Source organism: Mustelus asterias, chromosome 15 (assembly GCF_964213995.1).
Source record: "Mustelus asterias chromosome 15, sMusAst1.hap1.1, whole genome shotgun sequence".
In the NCBI taxonomy this organism is placed as follows: Eukaryota; Metazoa; Chordata; class Chondrichthyes; order Carcharhiniformes; family Triakidae; genus Mustelus; species Mustelus asterias.
The window spans coordinates 92916985-92936092 of record NC_135815.1 but is presented as its reverse complement, the minus strand read 5'-3'; the positions used below and the strand labels follow the sequence as shown (position 1 = coordinate 92936092).

General features: G+C 44.3%; 1 protein-coding gene across 1 annotated transcript in view; it reads right to left on the bottom strand.

Annotated features, from left to right (window-relative positions):
• mcm8 (minichromosome maintenance 8 homologous recombination repair factor) overlaps window positions 1-19108 on the bottom strand; it is a 42647-nt gene that overhangs the window by 11017 nt on the left and 12522 nt on the right. Inside the window, 10 exon segments of the mRNA XM_078230497.1 lie at window positions 1131-1178; window positions 1180-1321; window positions 3059-3135; window positions 8995-9204; window positions 10461-10680; window positions 11616-11811; window positions 14808-14945; window positions 16800-16944; window positions 17075-17105; window positions 17186-17384. Of these exon segments, the coding sequence (XP_078086623.1) occupies window positions 1131-1178; window positions 1180-1321; window positions 3059-3135; window positions 8995-9204; window positions 10461-10680; window positions 11616-11811; window positions 14808-14945; window positions 16800-16944; window positions 17075-17105; window positions 17186-17384 (1406 nt within the window).

Sequence of the window (19108 nt, the reverse complement as noted above, 5' to 3'; positions counted from 1 at the left end):
AGAAGAGAGAGGGGGGGAAGAAGGGAGAGAGGGGGGGAAGAAGAGGGGGGGGGAAGAAGAGAGGGGGGGGGAAGAAGAGAGGGGGGGGGGAAGAAGAGAGGGGGGGGGGAAGAAGAGAGGGGGGGGGAAGAAGAGAGGGGGGGGAAGAAGAGAGGGGGGGGGGAGAAGAGAGGGGGGGAAGAAAGAGAGGGGGGGGAAGAAGAGAGGGGGGGGAAGAAGAGAGGGGGGGGGAAGAAGAGAGGGGGGGGAAGAAGAGAGGGGGGGGAAGAAGAGAGGGGGGGAAGAAGAGAGGGGGGGGAAGAAGAGAGAGGGGGGGAAGAAGAGAGAGGGGGGAAGAAGAGAGAGGGGGGAAGAAGAGAGAGGGGGGGAAGAAGAGAGAGAGAGGGGGGAAGAAGAGAGAGAGAGGGGGGAAGAGAGAGAGAGGGGGGAAGAGAGAGAGAGGGGGGAAGAGAGAGAGAGGGGGGAAGAGAGAGAGAGGGGGGAAGAGAGAGAGAGGGGGGAAGAGAGAGAGGGGGGAAGAGAGAGAGAGGGGGGAAGAGAGAGAGGGGGGAAGAGAGAGAGAGGGGGGAAGAGAGAGAGAGGGGGGAAGAGAGAGAGAGGGGGGAAGAGAGAGAGAGGGGGGAAGAGAGAGAGAGGGGGGGAAGAGAGAGAGGGGGGGAAGAGAGAGAGAGGGGGGAAGAGAGAGAGAGGGGGGAAGAGAGAGAGAGGGGGGAAGAGAGAGAGAGGGGGGAAGAGAGAGAGAGGGGGGAAGAGAGAGAGAGGGGGGAAGAGAGAGAGAGGGGGGAAGAGAGAGAGAGGGGGGAAGAGAGAGAGAGGGGGAAGAGAGAGAGAGGGGGGGAAGAGAGAGAGAGGGGGGAAGAGAAGAGAGGGGGAAGAGAGAGGGGGGGGAGAGAGAGAGGGGAAGAGAGAGAGGGGGGGAAGAGAGAGAGAGGGGGGAAGAGAGAGCGAGAGGGAGGAAGAGAAAGGAAAGGGGAGGGCGTGAAAGACAAGTTTTAAAAAAAAGGAGTAACACAATGTTGAAAGAAAAACAAAAAGAGAAAGTAAATCATATAAATAGCATTTTAAAATCTCAGAATAATTAGTCACTGCACAACCAATTAAATACTTTCAAATTACAACAAAGTATTTACCTGTATCTGTATTTCTCTTGCTAATTGCTTGAGTTGTTGAAATTCAAAAAACAGTTTTATAAGTCTGTTCTGCTATCCTGTTCAGTGCAGCCACAAACCTTTTTGCCTGGGATCGTTTGCTCATGCCAGAACCATGCTGTGAGCGCTGAAAATCCAGCCTTCCAAGCTCATCAGAGAAAGTATCTAACAAGCTGTTAAAAGAAGATATTTATTTCATGAGAGTGGTAAACTGGTGGTAAACAGAGAGAAAAAGAATGGGAAATAAATACATTTTTGCTTAAACTAAAGCTTACCAGAAAGTATTTAAAGCTTTAGACTGATGCCCAGAGTTACCTGGGCTTCAGGTGGACCCAAAAGATGTCAAGAAGCAATATTATTACCCACCACGGAGACCAAGCACGGATAAACCAGAAAAGACCAAATAGGAATACATTGGCAGAGAAAATCAATTGTACAAGCAGGCTGTGCACAAATACGTGGAATAGGAAATAAGCAAGAAGTTATGGATACTCATGAATTTTATTTTGTTACATTTCTGGTAGAATGATGTTGCTAAGCAACCACAAGCACCTGCAACCCAGTAAGCATGGTACTTCCATATTTCTGTAACCTACGATTATCAAATACATTCAATATACTAATGGCTCACAGATTACGGTGGAACAGAAGTGTTGTCTTCTACCCTTTTCCAATCTGACCATCTCATGATCTGTTCTATCCACTCCATCAACCTAACAACGTACCCTAGAATTCAGACAAATCCTATTACTAACCCAGATGGGATTTTCTAATTTGGCTTGAAATTCCCACTTGACATTTCAACTGGGGTACGATCATAGAAATCCTCCAGTGCAGAAAGAGGTCATTTGGCCCAACGTGCCTACACCAACAACAATCACACCCAGGCCCTATCCCTGTAACCCCATGTATTTACCCTGCTAATCCCCCTGACACTAAGGGGCAACTGAGCATGACTAATTAACCTAACCCGCACAATCATTACTGTAGGAGGAAACCAGAGCACCCGGAGGAAACCCACGCAGACAAGGGGAGAACGTGCAAATTCCACACAGACAGTGACCCAAGCCGGGAATCAAACCCAGGTCCCTAGCATTGTGAGGCAGCCGTGCTAACCACTGTGCCAGTTTTCACCAGTCCTCCAAACGTAAAGACCCCAATGACTTGGAGTGGCATGATGGCACAATGTTTGCACTGCTCCCTCATGGCACCAGGGACGCAGGTTTAATTCCGGCCTCGGGTCACTGTCTGTGTGGAGTTTGCACATTCTCCCCATGTCTGCGTGGGTTTCATCCGGGTGCTCCGGTTTCCTCCCACAGTCCAAAGATGTGCGGGTTAGGTTGATTGGCCATGCTAAATTGCCCTTAGTGTTGGGGGGACTAACAGGGTAAATATGTGGGGTTATGGGGATAGGGTCTGGGTGGGACTGTTGTTGGTGCAGATTCGATGGGCCGAATGGCCTCCTTCTGTATAGTAGGGATTCTATGATTCTATAACTCCAAAGCTTTCTCGGCTGTAAAAATGAGAAACTTTGTGCTTTACTTCATAAAAATAGTTTGTTTCCTAAATTTAATAGGCTTTTGCAAGAAAGTGGGTAAACAGTTCTGAAGTGGACATTAATTATGAGCTTCTTTTTGATATAAAATAATCGCTAGTAACAATCAAATGAACATTATCTATTGCCCTCCAAATGTTGGGCATTTCACCAATGTGTGTCTGATCTATGCATATCATGGAGACATTAGAGATAAATTAATTTCAAAATATGTTCAGTTAACAGTTTAATTAGCGCGTGTTTATTGTGTGCCATTTGTTCTATGTTGTAGCTTTGCACATGTTGTACCTTTACGCTTATCTCCTCTCGCTCTGCAAGACTAAATGAAGACAACTTTGAAGAAAAGCCTCTTTACCTATGTTTCATGATGTCCACCACGTCCTCTGCATCACCTTTTGTAGCTTCTTCTCGGAGTTCCAATTTTGCTCTTGCCTTTCAAATCACAGAGAGTATAGTTTTTATCTCAGCAGCCATTTATATTCATATAGCACCCTTAAAGTGTTGAAATATCCCAGGACGTTTCACAGGAATATTATTAAATAAAGTGAGACACTGAGCTACATATCAGCTCAGGTGACCGAAAGCTTAGTCACAGGGTAGGTCTTAAAGAGTATCACAAAGAGGAAACTGCAGCATGTATCTTATACACTTATCTTGTCTATCTTATACATCTATGACTGTGTGGCCAAATTCCCCTCCAACTCGATTTTCAAGTTTGCAAATGACACCACCGTAGCAGGTCGGATCTCAAACAATGACGAGACAGAGTAGAGGAATGACAGAGAATCTGGTGAACTGGTGCGACCACAATAATCTCTCCCTCAATGTCAACAAAATAAAGGAAATTGTCATTGACTTCAGGAAGCATAGTGGAGAACATGCCCCTGTCTACACCAATGGGGACAAAGGAGAAATGGTCGAGAGCTTCAGGTTTTCAGATGTCCAGATCACCAACAACCTGTCCTGGTCCCCCAATGCTGACACTATAATTAGGAAAGCCCACTAACACCTCTACTTTCTTAGAAGACTAAGGAAATTTGGCATGTTAGCTACAACTCTCACCAACTTTTACAGATGCACCATAGAAAGCATTCTTTCTGGTTGTATCACAGCTTGGTATGGCTCCTGCTCTGACCAAGACTGCAAGAAACTACAAAAGGTCATGAATGTAGCTCAATCCATCACGCAAACCAGCCTCCCATCCACTGACTCCATCTACGCCTCCCGCTGCCTCGGGAAAGCAGCCAGCATAATCAAGGACCCCGGACATCCTCTCTTCCACCTCCTTCCGTCGGGAAAAAGATACAAAAGTATGAGGTTACGTACCAACCGACTCAAGAAAAGCTTCTTCCCTGCTGCTGTCAGACTTTTGAATGGACCTACTTCGCATTAAGTTGATCTTTCTCTACACCCTAGCTATGACTGTAACACTACATTCTGCACTCTCTCGTTTCCTTCTCTATGAACAGAATGCTTTGTGTGTATAGGGCGCAAGAAACAATGCATTTCGCTGTATGCCAATACATGTGACAAAAGTAAATCAAATCAAATCAAATCAAAAGAGGTGTAGAAAGGATGCTCCTGAGCTTGGGGTGTAGGCAACTGAAGGGAAGGCCATCAATGGTGGATCAATTAAATTGGGGATGCACCAGATGCCATAATTAGAGCACAGATATCTTGGAGGGTGTGGGGCCGGCGCAGACTTCTTTTTTATTCATTAGTGGTACATGGGCTTCGCTGGCTGGCCAGCATTTATTGTCCATCCCCAGTCCCTCTTGCAGGACTATTGAGAGTTAACCACATTGCTGTGGCTGGGGGTCACATGTAGACCAGATCAGGTAAGGACGGCAGATTTCCTTCCCTAAAGGACATTTGTGAGCCAGATGGATTTTTACGACAATCAACAATGGTTACATGGTCATCAGCAGATTCTTAATTCCAGATATATTTTATTGAATTTTTTTTGTACCGTCTGCTGTGGCGGGATTCGAACCCAGTTCTCCAGAACATTAGCTGAGATTCTGCACTAATAGTCTAGCGATAATACCACCAGGCCATCGCCTCCCCACAACACAGAGGGAGGAAAGGATTTGAAAAAAGGGATGAGAATTTAAAAATCAAAAATTGGAGTGACACAGTGGTTAGCACTGCTGCCTCTCAGCGCCAGAGACCTGGGCCCAATTCTGGCCTTGTGTGATTGTCTGCGTGGAGTCTGCACGTTCTCCCTGTGTCTGACTGGGTTTCCTCCGGGTGCTGCGGTTTCCTTCCACAATCTGAAGATATGCAGATTAGGTGGATTGGCCACACTAAATTGCCCCTTAGGTTAGATGGATCAGCCATGATAAATGTGTGGGTTTACAGGATTGTGGCGGGGGAGAGGGCCTGGGTAAAATACTCTGTCAGAGAGCCAGTGCAGACCCGATGGGCTGAATGGCCTCTTCTGTAGGGATTCTATGATTCTATGAAAAATGTTACTTGACAAAAAGCTAATGTACGTCAGTAAGCACAAGAGTGATAAGAGAAGCAGACTCGGTACAAAATAAGACACAGGAAGCAGAGCTTTGGATGCTCTGAAATCTATGGAGGATAGATTACCAGGAGAGCTGTTTAAGAGTCGAACCTTCAGCTAATGAAAGCATGAAAGAGGGTTTCAACAGCAGATAAGCTGAGGTGGGCAAAGTTACGGAGGTGGGAACAGGCAGTCTTAGTGGTGGCACAAATATATTTTGTGATCAAATGTGATGCTGAGGTTGCAAAGAGACTGGCATAATTTCAGACTGTTGCCAGGGAGAGGGATGGAGTCACTACTAGGGAACATAGTTTGGAGCGTGAAGCAAAAACAATGGCTTTAATCTTAACTGGAGGAAATGTCTGCTCAACCAGTACTGCACGTCAGACAAGCAGTTTGGAAATTTAGCAATAGTGCAGGAGCTGAGAGAAGAGAGACGGTGGTGAGACAAGCTGGATACCATCAGCATACATGTGAAAACTCATGGTGTGCTTTCAGATTGTCTTGATGTGGAGATGCCGGCGTTGGACTGGGGTGAACACAATAAGAGTGTTAACAACACCAGGTTAAAGTCCAACAGGTTTATTTGGTAGCAAATACCATTAGCTTTCGGAGCGCTGCTCCTTCGTCAGATGGAAATTCCACTCCATCTAACGAAGGAGCAGCGCTCCGAAAGCCAATGGTATTTGCTACCAAATAAACCTGTTGGACTTTAACCTGGTGTTGTTGAAACTCTTACTGTGTTCAGATTGTCTCTCAGAGGGCAGCATGTAAAGGTGGGGGCCAAGGTTCAATCCTTGAGGGTACAGTCGAGCTAACCGTGTGGAAGCTGGGGGAGATGCCATTGCAAGTGATTTTCTGGCTTCTGGATAGAATAGAATCCCTACAGTGCAGGAGGCGGCCATTTGGCCCATCGAGTCGGCACCGACTACAGGCCCTATCCCCGTAACCTCACATATTTACCCTTCTAACCTCCCTGACACTAAGGTGCAATATAGCATGGCCAATCCACCTAACCTGTGCATCTTTGGACTGTGGGAGGAAACTGGAGCACCCGGAGGAATCTCATGCAGACACAGGGAGAATGTGCAAACTCCACACAGAGTGTGACCCAAGCCAGGAATCGAACCCAGGTTCCTGGAGCTGTGGGGCAGAATTGCTAACCACTGTACCACCATGCCAATGATAAAAATCAAACCATGTGAGAACGACCCATCAGGTTGGAGGAGAATGGCATGGTCAACCATGTCAAAAGCTGCACACAGGTCGAGAGGGATGACAATTCAAAGTCACCTCTGTTACAGTCACAATGAGAAGTCTCACAACACCAGGTTAAAGTCCAACAGGTTTATTTGGCAGCACTAGCTTTCGGAGCCCCAAGCCCCTTCTTCAGGTGAGTGAGGACTCATGTTCATAAACAGGGCATATAAAGACACAAACTCAATTTACAAGATAATGGATGGAATGAGAGTCTTTACAGGTAATCGAGTCTTAAAGGTACAGACAATGTGAGTGGAGAGAGGGCAAAGCACAGGTTAAAGAGATGTGTATTGTCTCCAGCCAGGACAGTTAGTGAGATTTTGCAAGCCCAGGCAAAATGAAAATATAGTGAAATGAGTTTGTGTCTTTATATGCCCTGTTTGTGAACACGAGTCCTCACTCACCTGAAGAAGGGGCTTGGGGCTCCGAAAGCTAGTGCTGCCAAATAAACCTGTTGGACTTTAACCTGGTGTTGTGAGACTTCTTACTGTGCTTACCCCAGTCCAACGCTGGCATCTCCACATCACAGTCACAATGGACATCATTTGTGACTTTAATAAGGGCTGTTTCAGCACTGTAACAGAGGTGACAATCCAATTGGAGAGATTCAAAAAGGGAGTTCCTGGAGAGATGGGAATATATGAGAAGCAACGACACGTTCAAGGACTTTGGAGATGAAAGGGAGGTAAGAGAAGAAACAGTAGTTTGCAAGGCTAGTGGGATCAAGGTTTGTTTTTTTTGAGGACAGGGGTGATGATTGTATATGTGAAGAAGATATCTGAAGAATCGTTTACAATATCGGCTAACATAGGGACAAGGAGGGGTGATCAGCAGTTTAGTGGGAATAGGAGTGGGTCTCATAGACAAAATGAGCTCAAAGGGCGCAGGGAAAGATAGGAGGGGCAAAGACAGGAGGGAGCATTAATGGAACATTAATGGAAGTTTTGGACATGTGGGCTCATGGAAAGGAATGGCAGAGATAGTTGGTCAGATATCTTGGTGACAAAGATGTTCCTGAGCTCCTCGCACTTGAGGATTAGCAGATGAGAGGAGGCCCTGACAGCGTTTGAACTAGTGCAGCAAGATCTAACATCAATACACACTGAATTGAATAGAACAGTTGGCATGAATTGGAACATAATACAGCAACATTATGGATACTGACGCTGGAAAGAAAACAGTCCGCTCCCACATATTTCATGAACTTTACTGCCAATTATTACCCAACTATCACAATGCCATTGCAATATAGTGAAATATCACAAAAATTGATCACAAGGAAAGATTGTTTTACTGAAGCTCTCAAAAGGTGGCTAGAAGTGAGGTGTTATTAGAAAACTCCAGGGAATTGGGCCATGATTGATAAAGACTTCATCAATGGTGCAGTAGGAGTGGGAACGAGGATGGAGGGGGAATGGGAATCAACCAGAATCGGGAATGAAAGCAACAGCCTGGTAGACACAGAGCTGAGGTTACGAAAGTAGCATGAAGCAAAATCTCACTGAATTTTAAATTAAGTATCACAACTTTTCAAATCAATGGGGAACCTCAGCAAGAAAAAGGATGATGGATGAGCATAAACAGTTCGAGATAGGATGGGAGAATTGGAGCTTAAAAGTTAGCAGTTCTATAGGCCTGAAAGGAGAGCTTTGGAGGAAGTCTGAAGACAACTGTGGCATAAGTGACTATTTCAGCAGCAGCGGAATTGAGATAGGAATGGAGACAGATAATGTTTTGGAGATAGAAATTAGTGCCTTTGAAAAGTGGAACTTGAAGATCAGTTCAAGGTTCAATGCATTGCCTCAAAGGCTTGGGTCAGGAGGTTGCCCGGAAAGGCTTGGGTCAGGAGGTTTACCTGGAGGACAGCAAGCTCCTGAACTCGGATCTGCTGCAGGCGAAAACTAACTATCGTCAAGTATTACACCACAAAAAAGGAAGAAGTCTGTTTCAACTGCGTATTTAGTGTCCAGATCAAGATTGACGGAGTTCTAGGGAACAGATCACTTGTCACACTTTGGCCACAGAATGCAATTTGTGAAGTTTCCACAAGCTAAGCCACTGAGACCATTTATTCTCCCTGAAAGAGTTACCTTGTTCTCACATGAAGAATGAGATATATTTGACCCAAAGTGTGATAAAAGGATGCGGGAAGATTGTTGGATTTAGTGAGATCAATTCAGCACACACACCCTCCCTGCTGGCAACTTCACTCAAAAGGCTAAAGTTACATAACCATAGCACTGATCCTTCAAGCTGTGCTCCCCTCCAGTAACTTTTCCAGTCATATCTCAATTTACTCAAGTCATAAGTGCCTGCTTCAAGCAATACCCACAATAATGCTCGAACAATACTCACAAGCATGTTTTAACAATACTCACAAGCGTGCATCATTGTTTGAACAAAATGGAAAACTAAGTAACATGGAGACATTATGAAGTTTTACTCCTGTTCACACGTTAGGTTTAAATTAAGTTTCAGCAAATACCCCAAAATACTCTGGACTATACCATTCCCATAGTTACCTCTGTGAGCCTGATAAGGGACTCCAACTGTCTCGTGGTAATTGGAGTGCTATCAGGACCTTGATTTTGTCGCCTCAGCTCCAGATAAAACTCCTGAAGTACTTGAGCCGCTTCGGCAGATAACTTTGGACAGACGTAGCGGCGTGCATACCCAACATATTTTCTTAGTAACTGATGAGGAATGGGATCAAAGCTTTCCCCAGGGAAAACCTTTTAAAGACAAACACTTTAGATCAGAATTTTATACATTAGAGAACACAAAACTATTAGATTTTTGTTTGTCAGTCAAAAGAAAAGGTAATGTTATAAAAATGGCAAGACTTTTAGATACTTGTTTTGAAGTCAGAACTCTGTTAATCAAGAGTCTAAAAACCACTGTTGTTCATTTAAATAAGTTGCCTGTATTCAATTACGTGCATTTCTAATTTACTAAATCTGTTTATGGGTGATGGTCTGACTTGGACGGCCAGAGTCGCAATTTGAGCTGTTCCTCATGTACCCCCTTGCAGAATTTATGGCCACATCTTCCCGAGTCCAACCTCGAGTGGTTGAGGGTTGTCCAGTTGTTCTGAGAAAGGTTGAAATCTGGGACTCCACCACTTGGGTCAGTTACCAGGTTCCAGTTTTTGATGTTTGTTGCCAGCCAGGTGTACCAATTCAGGATTGGGGAAGGGGGGAGGGTGCATTTTCCTTGCGGCCATCAGGAGATTCAATATGTGCTAGCATGAAGCCACTTGAGCTGCACTGGTCTCAGTGCCCCAGGAATAATCCTCAGAGCTTCCAGAGGTGGATGTCTGCCACGTTTGTGTGGTTGCTCCCGAGGCAGATGCAGCAGCAGCAGCAGCACTTCTTTGCCTTTGGGTAGACATTGTCAATGTGTCATTAACATCTTTGCCAATCTCTCACCTATCCCTGACCTTCTATTCTGCTCCACCCTCCTCTCTATACAATCCATCACATTTCTGCCCCTCTTCAAAGATTCATACGGACTTGAAACTTTACCTCTGTTTCTCTCTCCACACATGATGCCACTGCTGAATTTTTTCAGCATTTTCTGCTTTTATTACCGGCAAGATGCTGCCTTATTCGTGATTAGAAACATATTAGGAAATAGACCAATTATGGGTTTATTTATTAGTGTCACAAGTAGGCTTACATTAACACTACAATAAAGTTACTGTGAAAATCCCCTAGTTGCCACACTCTGGCACCTGTTCAGGTACACCGAGGGAGAATTTGGCAATACCAATGCACCTAACCAGCACGTCTTTCGGACTATGGGAGGAAACTGGAGCACCCGAAGACGTGGGGAAAACGTGCAAACTCCACACAGACAGTGACCCGAGGTCGGAATTGAACCCGGGTCCCTGGCGCTGTGAGACAGCAGTGCTAACCACTGTGTGCCACCGTGCAACCCCAGTCAATCAAACCATTTCTGGTTTCACTATTACTGCACATATTTGTACCTTTAATCTTTCTGATAATGGTCTGTCTGAAACTATTTCAAGTATTGACAAATTAGTGTCTTGTGTGCTTTGACGTGAAACTGTGGCACTGCTCAAGGTCGCTTTCTTCCCAGCATGCAAAGCCATGACGTGCTCTGAGAGAAGGTTGTCATGATCTTCGTTTGGAGTATCGAGCAGAATAAAGACCAAGTCGAATCTTGAAAGTAGAGCACTTCCCATCCTGAAACAGCAAACATAAATAATGAGAGCTGCCACACACGTGAATATTATTGCTTGTCCCCAAGGTATTTCTGCATTCATTTCGCCCCGTGGGAATTGTATAGCCTACAATTCATACTGGTCAGCGATACATAACTTAATATTCCTTCATGCTGGAAGAATGATAATTATCATTATGCTTTGCAGGCAAATGAAAAACTATGATGAATGGCTTCAGAGAGATTTGAGAATTTCTGTTGAACTAATAGTTTAATGGCTCTCTTAATTTTAAAAATTTAATTCAAGCCTCTAATACCTCAAAAATAATTCCCATTGAAAAGTTTTAAAGACTGACTTGGAATTATTTCCATGATATTTAATATTGTCTCTTCCCTTAAACTCAATGTTAAAGTGGTCATGTCCCTCTGACAGTGCAGCTGAGACAAGAATGACTGCGAGCAAATCATGGCAAGAAATACATGCCCTGCTATTAAATACTTTGAGGGGCATGGACAGGGTGGATAGGGAGCAGGTGTTCCTCTTAGTTGAAGGGTCAGTTACGAGGCGACACCAGTTAAAATTGAGGGGTGGGAGGATTTGAGGGAAAACTTTTTTTACTCAGAGGGTGGTGAAAGTCTGGAATGCGCTGCCTGGGAGGGTGGTGGAGGTGGGATGCCTCACCTGGATGAGTACTTGGCACGTCATAACATTCAGGGCTTTGAGCCAAGTGCTGGCAAATAGGATTAGATGGGCAGGTCAGGGCATTTAATGCGTCGGTGCAGACTCGATGGGCCGAAGGGCCTCTTCTAGTATTCTGAGATTCAGTGAAATAATGCAGACTTTTGGGAGGACCAGTACACAACCACTAAACCATGGAGTTTCCGTCTTTTCCTGACTATTACCTGGACTGCCAATGTAAAAACGAATCGAAGCGTTAATTACACAAGCACGACTTACTTTAAGTTCTCAGAGACTGTTTTAGCTTTACTGTAGTGGCCTCCAACTGGATTAGCAGCTGCCAGAATTGAAGTTCTGGCTGGTAAATTGCAAACAATCCCAGCTTTGGCTAGACTGATACTCTGTTGCTCCATGGCTTCCAGTAAGGCTTGGTGCTGGTTTCCCATTTTATCAAATTCATCAATGCAACAAATTCCTGAAATAGGTCAGAGAAAAAAAAAGCATACATTCACGATTATAATGCAGAAATGTCAATTCTACCAAAATAAATCAGCAATTCTAGCGCTTTCTGAATAAGTAACAACTCCAGAGTAACACTGGTGGGTTGCTTCACAGCGCCAGGGACACAGGTTCGATTCCCAACTTGGGCCACTGTCTGTGCGGGGTCTGTACGTTCTCCCACATCTTGCGTGGGCTTCCTCCGGGTGCTCCAGTTTCCTCCCAGAGTCTGAAAAGACGTGCTGGTTAGGTGCAACTGACCATGTTAAATTCTCCCTCAGTGTACCCAAACAGGCGCCGGAGTGTGGTGACTGGGGGATTTTCACAGTAACTTCATGGCAGTGTTAATGTAAGCCTATTTGTGACACTAATAAATAAACTTAAAACTTAACTGTGTTGTTGCTTTAGGATAAGTTGGAAAAAAAAGCACAAACTCAAGTTGCAACTTGAGTAACAATTAAACACAGAATCTGATGCCCAAACCAACAGGTCCAGATATTATCCAAACAAAAAGCACCCAATCCTTCAGATCAAAAGGAGCCAAATCCTCACTCCTATACATAGTTGGTGAGTTGATGTAGAAACTCTCAGCACTGAAAGGGGCCGTTCAGCCCGTTTTTAGATTTTTTTAAATATTCACCCATGGGACATGGGCGTCGCTGGCTGGCCAGCATTTATTGGACTTGAACCTGGTGTTGTGAGACTTCTTACTGTGTTTACCCCAGTCCAACACCGGCATCTCCACATCAGCATTTTTTGCCCATCCCCAGTTGTCTGAGGGCAGTTGAGAGCCAACCACATTGCTGTGGCTCTGGAGTCACATGTAGGCCAGACCAGGTAAGGATGGCAGATTTCCTTCCCTAAAAGGACATTAGTGAACCAGATGGGTTTTTCCAACAATGGTTTCATGGTTATCAGTAGATTCTTAATTCAAGATTTTTTAATTCCAACTCCACCATCTGCCGTGGCAGGATTCGAACCTGGGTCCCCAGAACATTAGCTGAGTTTCCGAATTAATAATCTAGCACTGATACCACTAGTTGTGCCTGTACTGGTTCTGTGGAAGAATGATTCAATTTATAAGTTCCACTTTTCCAACTTTCTCCCCATAACCCTGCAAATTAGTCATCTTCATGTCCGATTGCCTTTTGAAATCTCCTCTGAAATTCAATTCCGTTACGCTTCCAGGTAGCGCATTCGAGGTCTCAACAACAACTGGTGTCATAATGTCATATTAACATTAGTACAGCATCCCAAGGCACTTTACGGGAGCTCAATAAAGCAAAATTTTGCATTGAATCGTATGAGGAGATATGAAGGCAGATAACCAAAAGCTTGGATGAGGTGGGTCGGCTTCAGAGAGCATCTTAAAATTGGAAAGAGAGATAGGGGTAGAGAGAGATTTAAGAAGGGAATTCCAGAGCTTGGAACCTTAGAAGCTGAAGCCACAGTCACAGCCACCAATGGAGGAGCAATTGTGAAAAAATTTTTGTTTCCCCTCTGGTTCCCTTATTATCTAAACCTATAATCTCAGATTACCAGTCCATTTATCAATCGAAACAGTTTCTCCCTACTTGCTCTACCAAAACGCTCCATAACTTTGAATGCCTTTCCTGGGTCTCCCCTGAACCTTCCCTTTCTAAGAAAAACAGACGGAGGTAGAACTAGTGATTTGCAAAGGTTTAGCATGACTTTCTTATTTCGACATTCAATGTCCAGTTGCCCATACCCTGTCTGAACCACCTCGTCAACTTGCACTGTCATCTTCAAGGATTTGCGACTATGTACTACCAAGACGCTCTGTTTTTCTACCCCTTTCAAAACAGTACTATTTACATTAAACTGCCTTTCCAGTTTGTCCCTCCTAAAGTGCATCACTTTGTACTTACCCACATTAAATTGTATCTGGCCTATGCTTGTCCATTGTACATGTCCTCCTGAAGTCTGCTACTATCCTGCTCATTATTTACTGCATTGAGTATCATCTGCAAATTTCAAATATTGTACTTCCTAAATGCAAGTCTAGGTCATTTATATACAAGAAAAGCAATGGACCTGATACCAACTACTTTGGGGTGGAGCAAAGCGCACATCTCAGTCAGTAAACAACCGTCCACCATTAATCTCTGCTTATGATCCCATTGCTAATTATAATCAGATAAATCATTATGATAGTGAAGGAAAAGGAAATATTTGGTCAGAAAGTAAATTTCATGAAATACAGGATCCACTGGATTAAAACTTTTCAAATATATGAAAACAGTGTGAATCAAACAGGAAAAATGGAATATAGAATTATTTGGATTGAAAAGGGAACAAAAAGTTAAGGAATAAGAATGAATGCAATGACAGACGGGTATGTAGCTTGTTGGGTTTTTGGGGTTGGAGAGAGAACATGTCCCCTTTTCCTCTTGTTCTGCCACTTTTTGTTCGGCTCACGTCCAACCCTTGTTGCCCTTTATGATTCCTTGCCCTTGTATTATGGCTTGTTGCCTTCTTGTCTCCTGAAGCTTTTCTGGTTTTTTGGGGGGGGGGGGGGGGAAACAGGAAGGGGGGCGCTTTTTCAGGATATATGACACCAATGCCCAACTTGAGGAGTTTAATAATGAGAGGACCTGCAATAAACAAAAGCAACCCTAACTAATACCTTGTAATAGTTTGAAATTAACCAATGCCATAGGTTCAAATCAAACCCCAGTCTTTCACCATGCACTAAAATGTTCCATTTGCAAATGTGAGTATCTTTGCTGAAGCTATGAGCGTACCAGAGCCAATATTTACTTGTTTACTTACCACCTGCTATCCCTTTGTGACAAACCAACAATGGTGAAAGCTGCCCGAATCCAAGTCCACTACCCCATGGCACATTGCATCAGTACTCGATGCCAGAGTCAGAATTACTCTCAAGACACATCATTTGGTGTTGACAACAGCAATGCATTGTCTTTACCATGTTAAAAATCTATGAATTACCTTGATCTCCAAGTACAAGAGCTCCTGCTTCCAGTGCAAAATCTCCTGATCCACTGTCCCTTGATAAAGTTACAGTAAGTCCAGAACTGGTGGTGGTGTTACCGCAGACATATACTCCCCGTGGGGCAATATTACACACTGCCTAAAAATAAAATTGCAAGTGGGCACTTCAGCATAAACATAGCTAAGCACGCTTATCTCCAAAGTGCATAATTAGCACCACAGTTTTGAAGACAACAATAAATAGAAGCAAAACACCAAACATGCACCATGCGTCTTTTGAAAAATCAAATACTGCATTAACACTGGTCGTACTTTTAATATTTTATAGTCCCTACCCACTCCCTTAAGTAACATTCTCAATAAAATGGACTACACATCAATTAAAATAAAATCACTATCTATAGTTATTTCACTAAAATTTCATCCCACAGGAAATGTCTGCTAAATGGAACGCATTGCAAAATAAGTATAAGGAATTGTGTGAAATATAGATTTATATTTTACTGTTGCTGACAATCCCCCTTAGTTTAATGAGTTAATCCACAGGATTGCTCTATCAATCACAACTTTGTTCATTTAAGCTCTTTCTTGAAAAAGTAATTACCTGTACCTGGGCAGAATTATGCATTTCTCATCCAGAATCAAAGGCCTTGGAATTACTCAGGTGTAATTACTCAGATAGGCACTCCACTATTGGACCCAGCAATGCAATGGAAGCTGCTACAACGTGTTAGAAAATGCCAGGATTTTAAAAAATTATTCATTGTGGAACATGGGCGTTTGTAAATTGAGTGTGTGTCTTTATATGCCCTGTTTGTGAACAGAACTCCCACTCACCTGATGAAGGGGCAGCGCTCCGAAAGCTAGTGGCTTGTGCTACCAAATAAACCTGTTGAACTTTAACCTGGTGTTGTGAGACTTCTTACTATCGCTGGCTGGCCAGAATTTATTGTCCATTCCTAATTGCTCTTGAGAATGTGGTGGTGAACTGAATGGCTTGCTAGGACATTTCAGAGGGCAGTTGAGAGTGGCTGTGGAGTCACGTGTAAGGAGTCTAACAACACCAGGTTAAAGTCCAACAGGTTCATTTGGTAGCAAACGCCACTAGCTTTTGGAGCGCTGCTCCTTCGTCAGGTGAGTGTAGGCCAGACCAGGTAAAGACGGCAGATTTCCTTCCCTAAAGGACATTAGTGAACCAGATGGGTTTATCCGACAATGACTTCATGGTCGAAAGTAGATTCTTAATTCCGGATTTTTTTCCCCCATTGATTTCAAATTTCACCATCTGCTGTGGCGGGATTTGAACAATGTTCCCAGAACATTAGCTGAGCTTCTAGATTAATAGTCTAACAATAATGCCACTAGGCCATCGCTTCCCTCCTAAGTTTGCCAACACTCTGAAGAAGTCACGTGCACTTGAAATGTTAACTTGTTTCTCTCACCATAGAGGCGGCACGGTGGCACAATGGTTAGCACTGCTGCCTCACAGCACCAGGGACCGAGGTTCGATTCCGGCCTCGGGTCACTGGTTGTGTGGAGTTTGCACATTCTCCGTGTCTGCGTGTGTTTCCTCCGGGTGCTCCAGTTTCCTCCCACAATCCAAAGATGTGTGGGTTAGGTTGATTGGCCAGGCTAAATTGACCCTCGTGACAGGGGATTAGCAGGGTAAATACGTGGGGTTACGGGGACAGGGCCTGGGTGGGATTGTGGTCGGTGCAGACTCGATGGGCTGAGTGGCCTACTTCTGCACTGTAGATTCTACGCTTCTATGATGCTGCCAGGCCTGGTGGGATTTTCCAGCATTTTTCTGCTATTATTTCACAAAATGGATACCTGAGCAAGATACGAGAGGCCACCTGCACCCCCCCTCCCACCACCAAAGCTATTCCCTTAGTAACAATCCACAGCTTAAAAAGAGAAAAAAACATCAAAGACATCCTTACATTTTGCCTATAAAGGGAGTTTATGTCTGTGTGTGATAAACGTTACTTGCCTGCAACATTTGACTCTTCCCAAGTCCGGGATCACCAACTACGAGCACGTGAGGATCACCTCGGATGGGAATGCGGTTTTGATCATCCACGTATTTTTGGCAACCTCCAAAGAGTGCCAGTGCCAGTCCTGCTTTGACAAGCTATGAAGAAAACATGATCGGAAGCTTTTATTTTAGAAGACCAAATTAAACAAGCTGTTAGAGCCCAAAAAAAATGTTAATAATCACTTACAAACCATTGATAACATTCTTACTCTATCATGACACTCACCTCATGACCATATATAGCAGGACACAACGAGCTGCAAAACAAATTGAGATCTGTAGTTGCCTTTCAAAACGATACCAAGCATCAGTTTTAAATTAATAGGACATAACATACTTGACAAATAACTTGAGAAGATTTTCTTCCGCCTGAATCTCTTGAATTGCATAAAGCTCTTTAAGTGTAAACTCCATGGAGGCTGCATCGCCAGATATCCCTTCAGAACTCATATTCCTCCGTCCTTTACTGTTACTGATGGAGTTGGCCTCAATGTACAGAAAAAACATGCACTTGTCATCTTTGTTTCTGGTCTTCCCTAAAAGATTAAGCAGAGTAATAAATAGACAAGTACAATACAGCTAAAATGCAGAGAACTAGCGAGCCATCATGGCCAAATGAGAAAATGTTAGAAAATCTCAGCAGGTCTGGCAGCATCTGTTTTTAGTTTAGATGAGCCTTTGACAAAGGGTCAACTGGACTCGAAATGTCAGCGCTTTTCTCTCCTTACAGATGCTGCTGAGATTTTCCAGCAATTTCTCTTTTGGTTTCAGATTCCAGCATCCAGAGCAATTTGTTTTTAAGCCTTCCACGGCCTTCGTCAGAGGAAACAGTCAGGCTAAAAACATGTTACGGCTCATTTTCAGGCACATGGAGCGGCATGGTGGCACAGTGGTTAGCACTGCTGCCTTACAGCACCAGGGACTCGGGTTCGATTCCCACCTTGAGTCACTGCCTGTGCGGAGTCTGCACGTTCTCCCCATGTCTGCATGGGTTTCCTCTGGGTGCTCCAGTTTCCTCCCATGGTCTGAAAGAAGTGTTGGTTAGGTGTATTGGCCATCCTAAATTCTCCCTCAGTGTACCCGAACAGGCACTGGATGGTGGTGACTGGGGGATTTTCACAGTAACTTCATTGCAGTGTTAATGTAAGCCTACCTGTGACACTAATAAATAAACTTAAACTTGAAACATAACTGACAGTATGCTTCGCATGGGTGCCTGAGTCGGAAGACCGAAGGGTTGGCAGTAATTGGGCTCCAGGCATCTATTTTATAACCGTGACAAACTGTTGTGCCTCCCGCGGTAGTTCACCACTTTGCTGCACTCCAATTTAGGGTGCAACATGGAGACTTTCCAGCTCCACATTTGTTTAAAAAAACCTGTTGTTTCCGTGCCAAGCTCAGATTACACACAGCAAATTGCTCAAAAAGAAATGAGTGCAGGACATACATGTTGATATCGGAAAGAGAGGGACCCACACTCATTTCAGGTGGCCTTACTTTAAAAGAAAAACAGCCCTGACAAATTTGGCAGCAGCCACAAATGCACACTCAGGTGTTCTTAACCATAGATTTCAAATGCTCTGGGAGTGTGACTTTGTTACTAGCTCAAGGATGTCAATTAACAGATCAGTAATTATCCTGGAATATGCCATGGATAAAGCTCAGTAAGTAGCACATCAGTCTCAATCACTTTGGTTCAGAGATGAATCATAGAATCCCTGCAGTGCAGAAAGAGCCCATTCGGCCCATCGAACCTGCACCGAGAACGATCCCACCCAGTCCCCATCCCTGCAACCCCACAAATTTACCCTGCTAATCTTCCTAACTTACACATCTTGGGACACTAAGGGGCAATTTAGTACGGCCAATCAACCTAACCCACACATCTTTGGACTGTGGGAGGAAACTGGAGCACCCGGAGGAAACCCACACAGACACGGGGAGAATGTGCAAACTCCACAGTCACCCAAGGCCAGAATTGAACCCAGGTCCCTGGCGTTGTGAGGCAGCAGTGCTAACCGTGCCATCCTTCACATGGTGCAGACAGTCATGGTAGCTTCCACGTGTATGCCAAAATGAAATAATACTAGCTACATGCATAGAACAGGGCAGAAACTATTTCAAAGTTGCAACATATCTCGGTGCTTCACAAAAGATTGGAAGGACCTAACCACATGATAATTTACTGGGCAATAAATGCTGGCATAGCCAGCAACACCAAGATAATTGCAGCACAGCAGCACCCAGCCAGGATTATGTT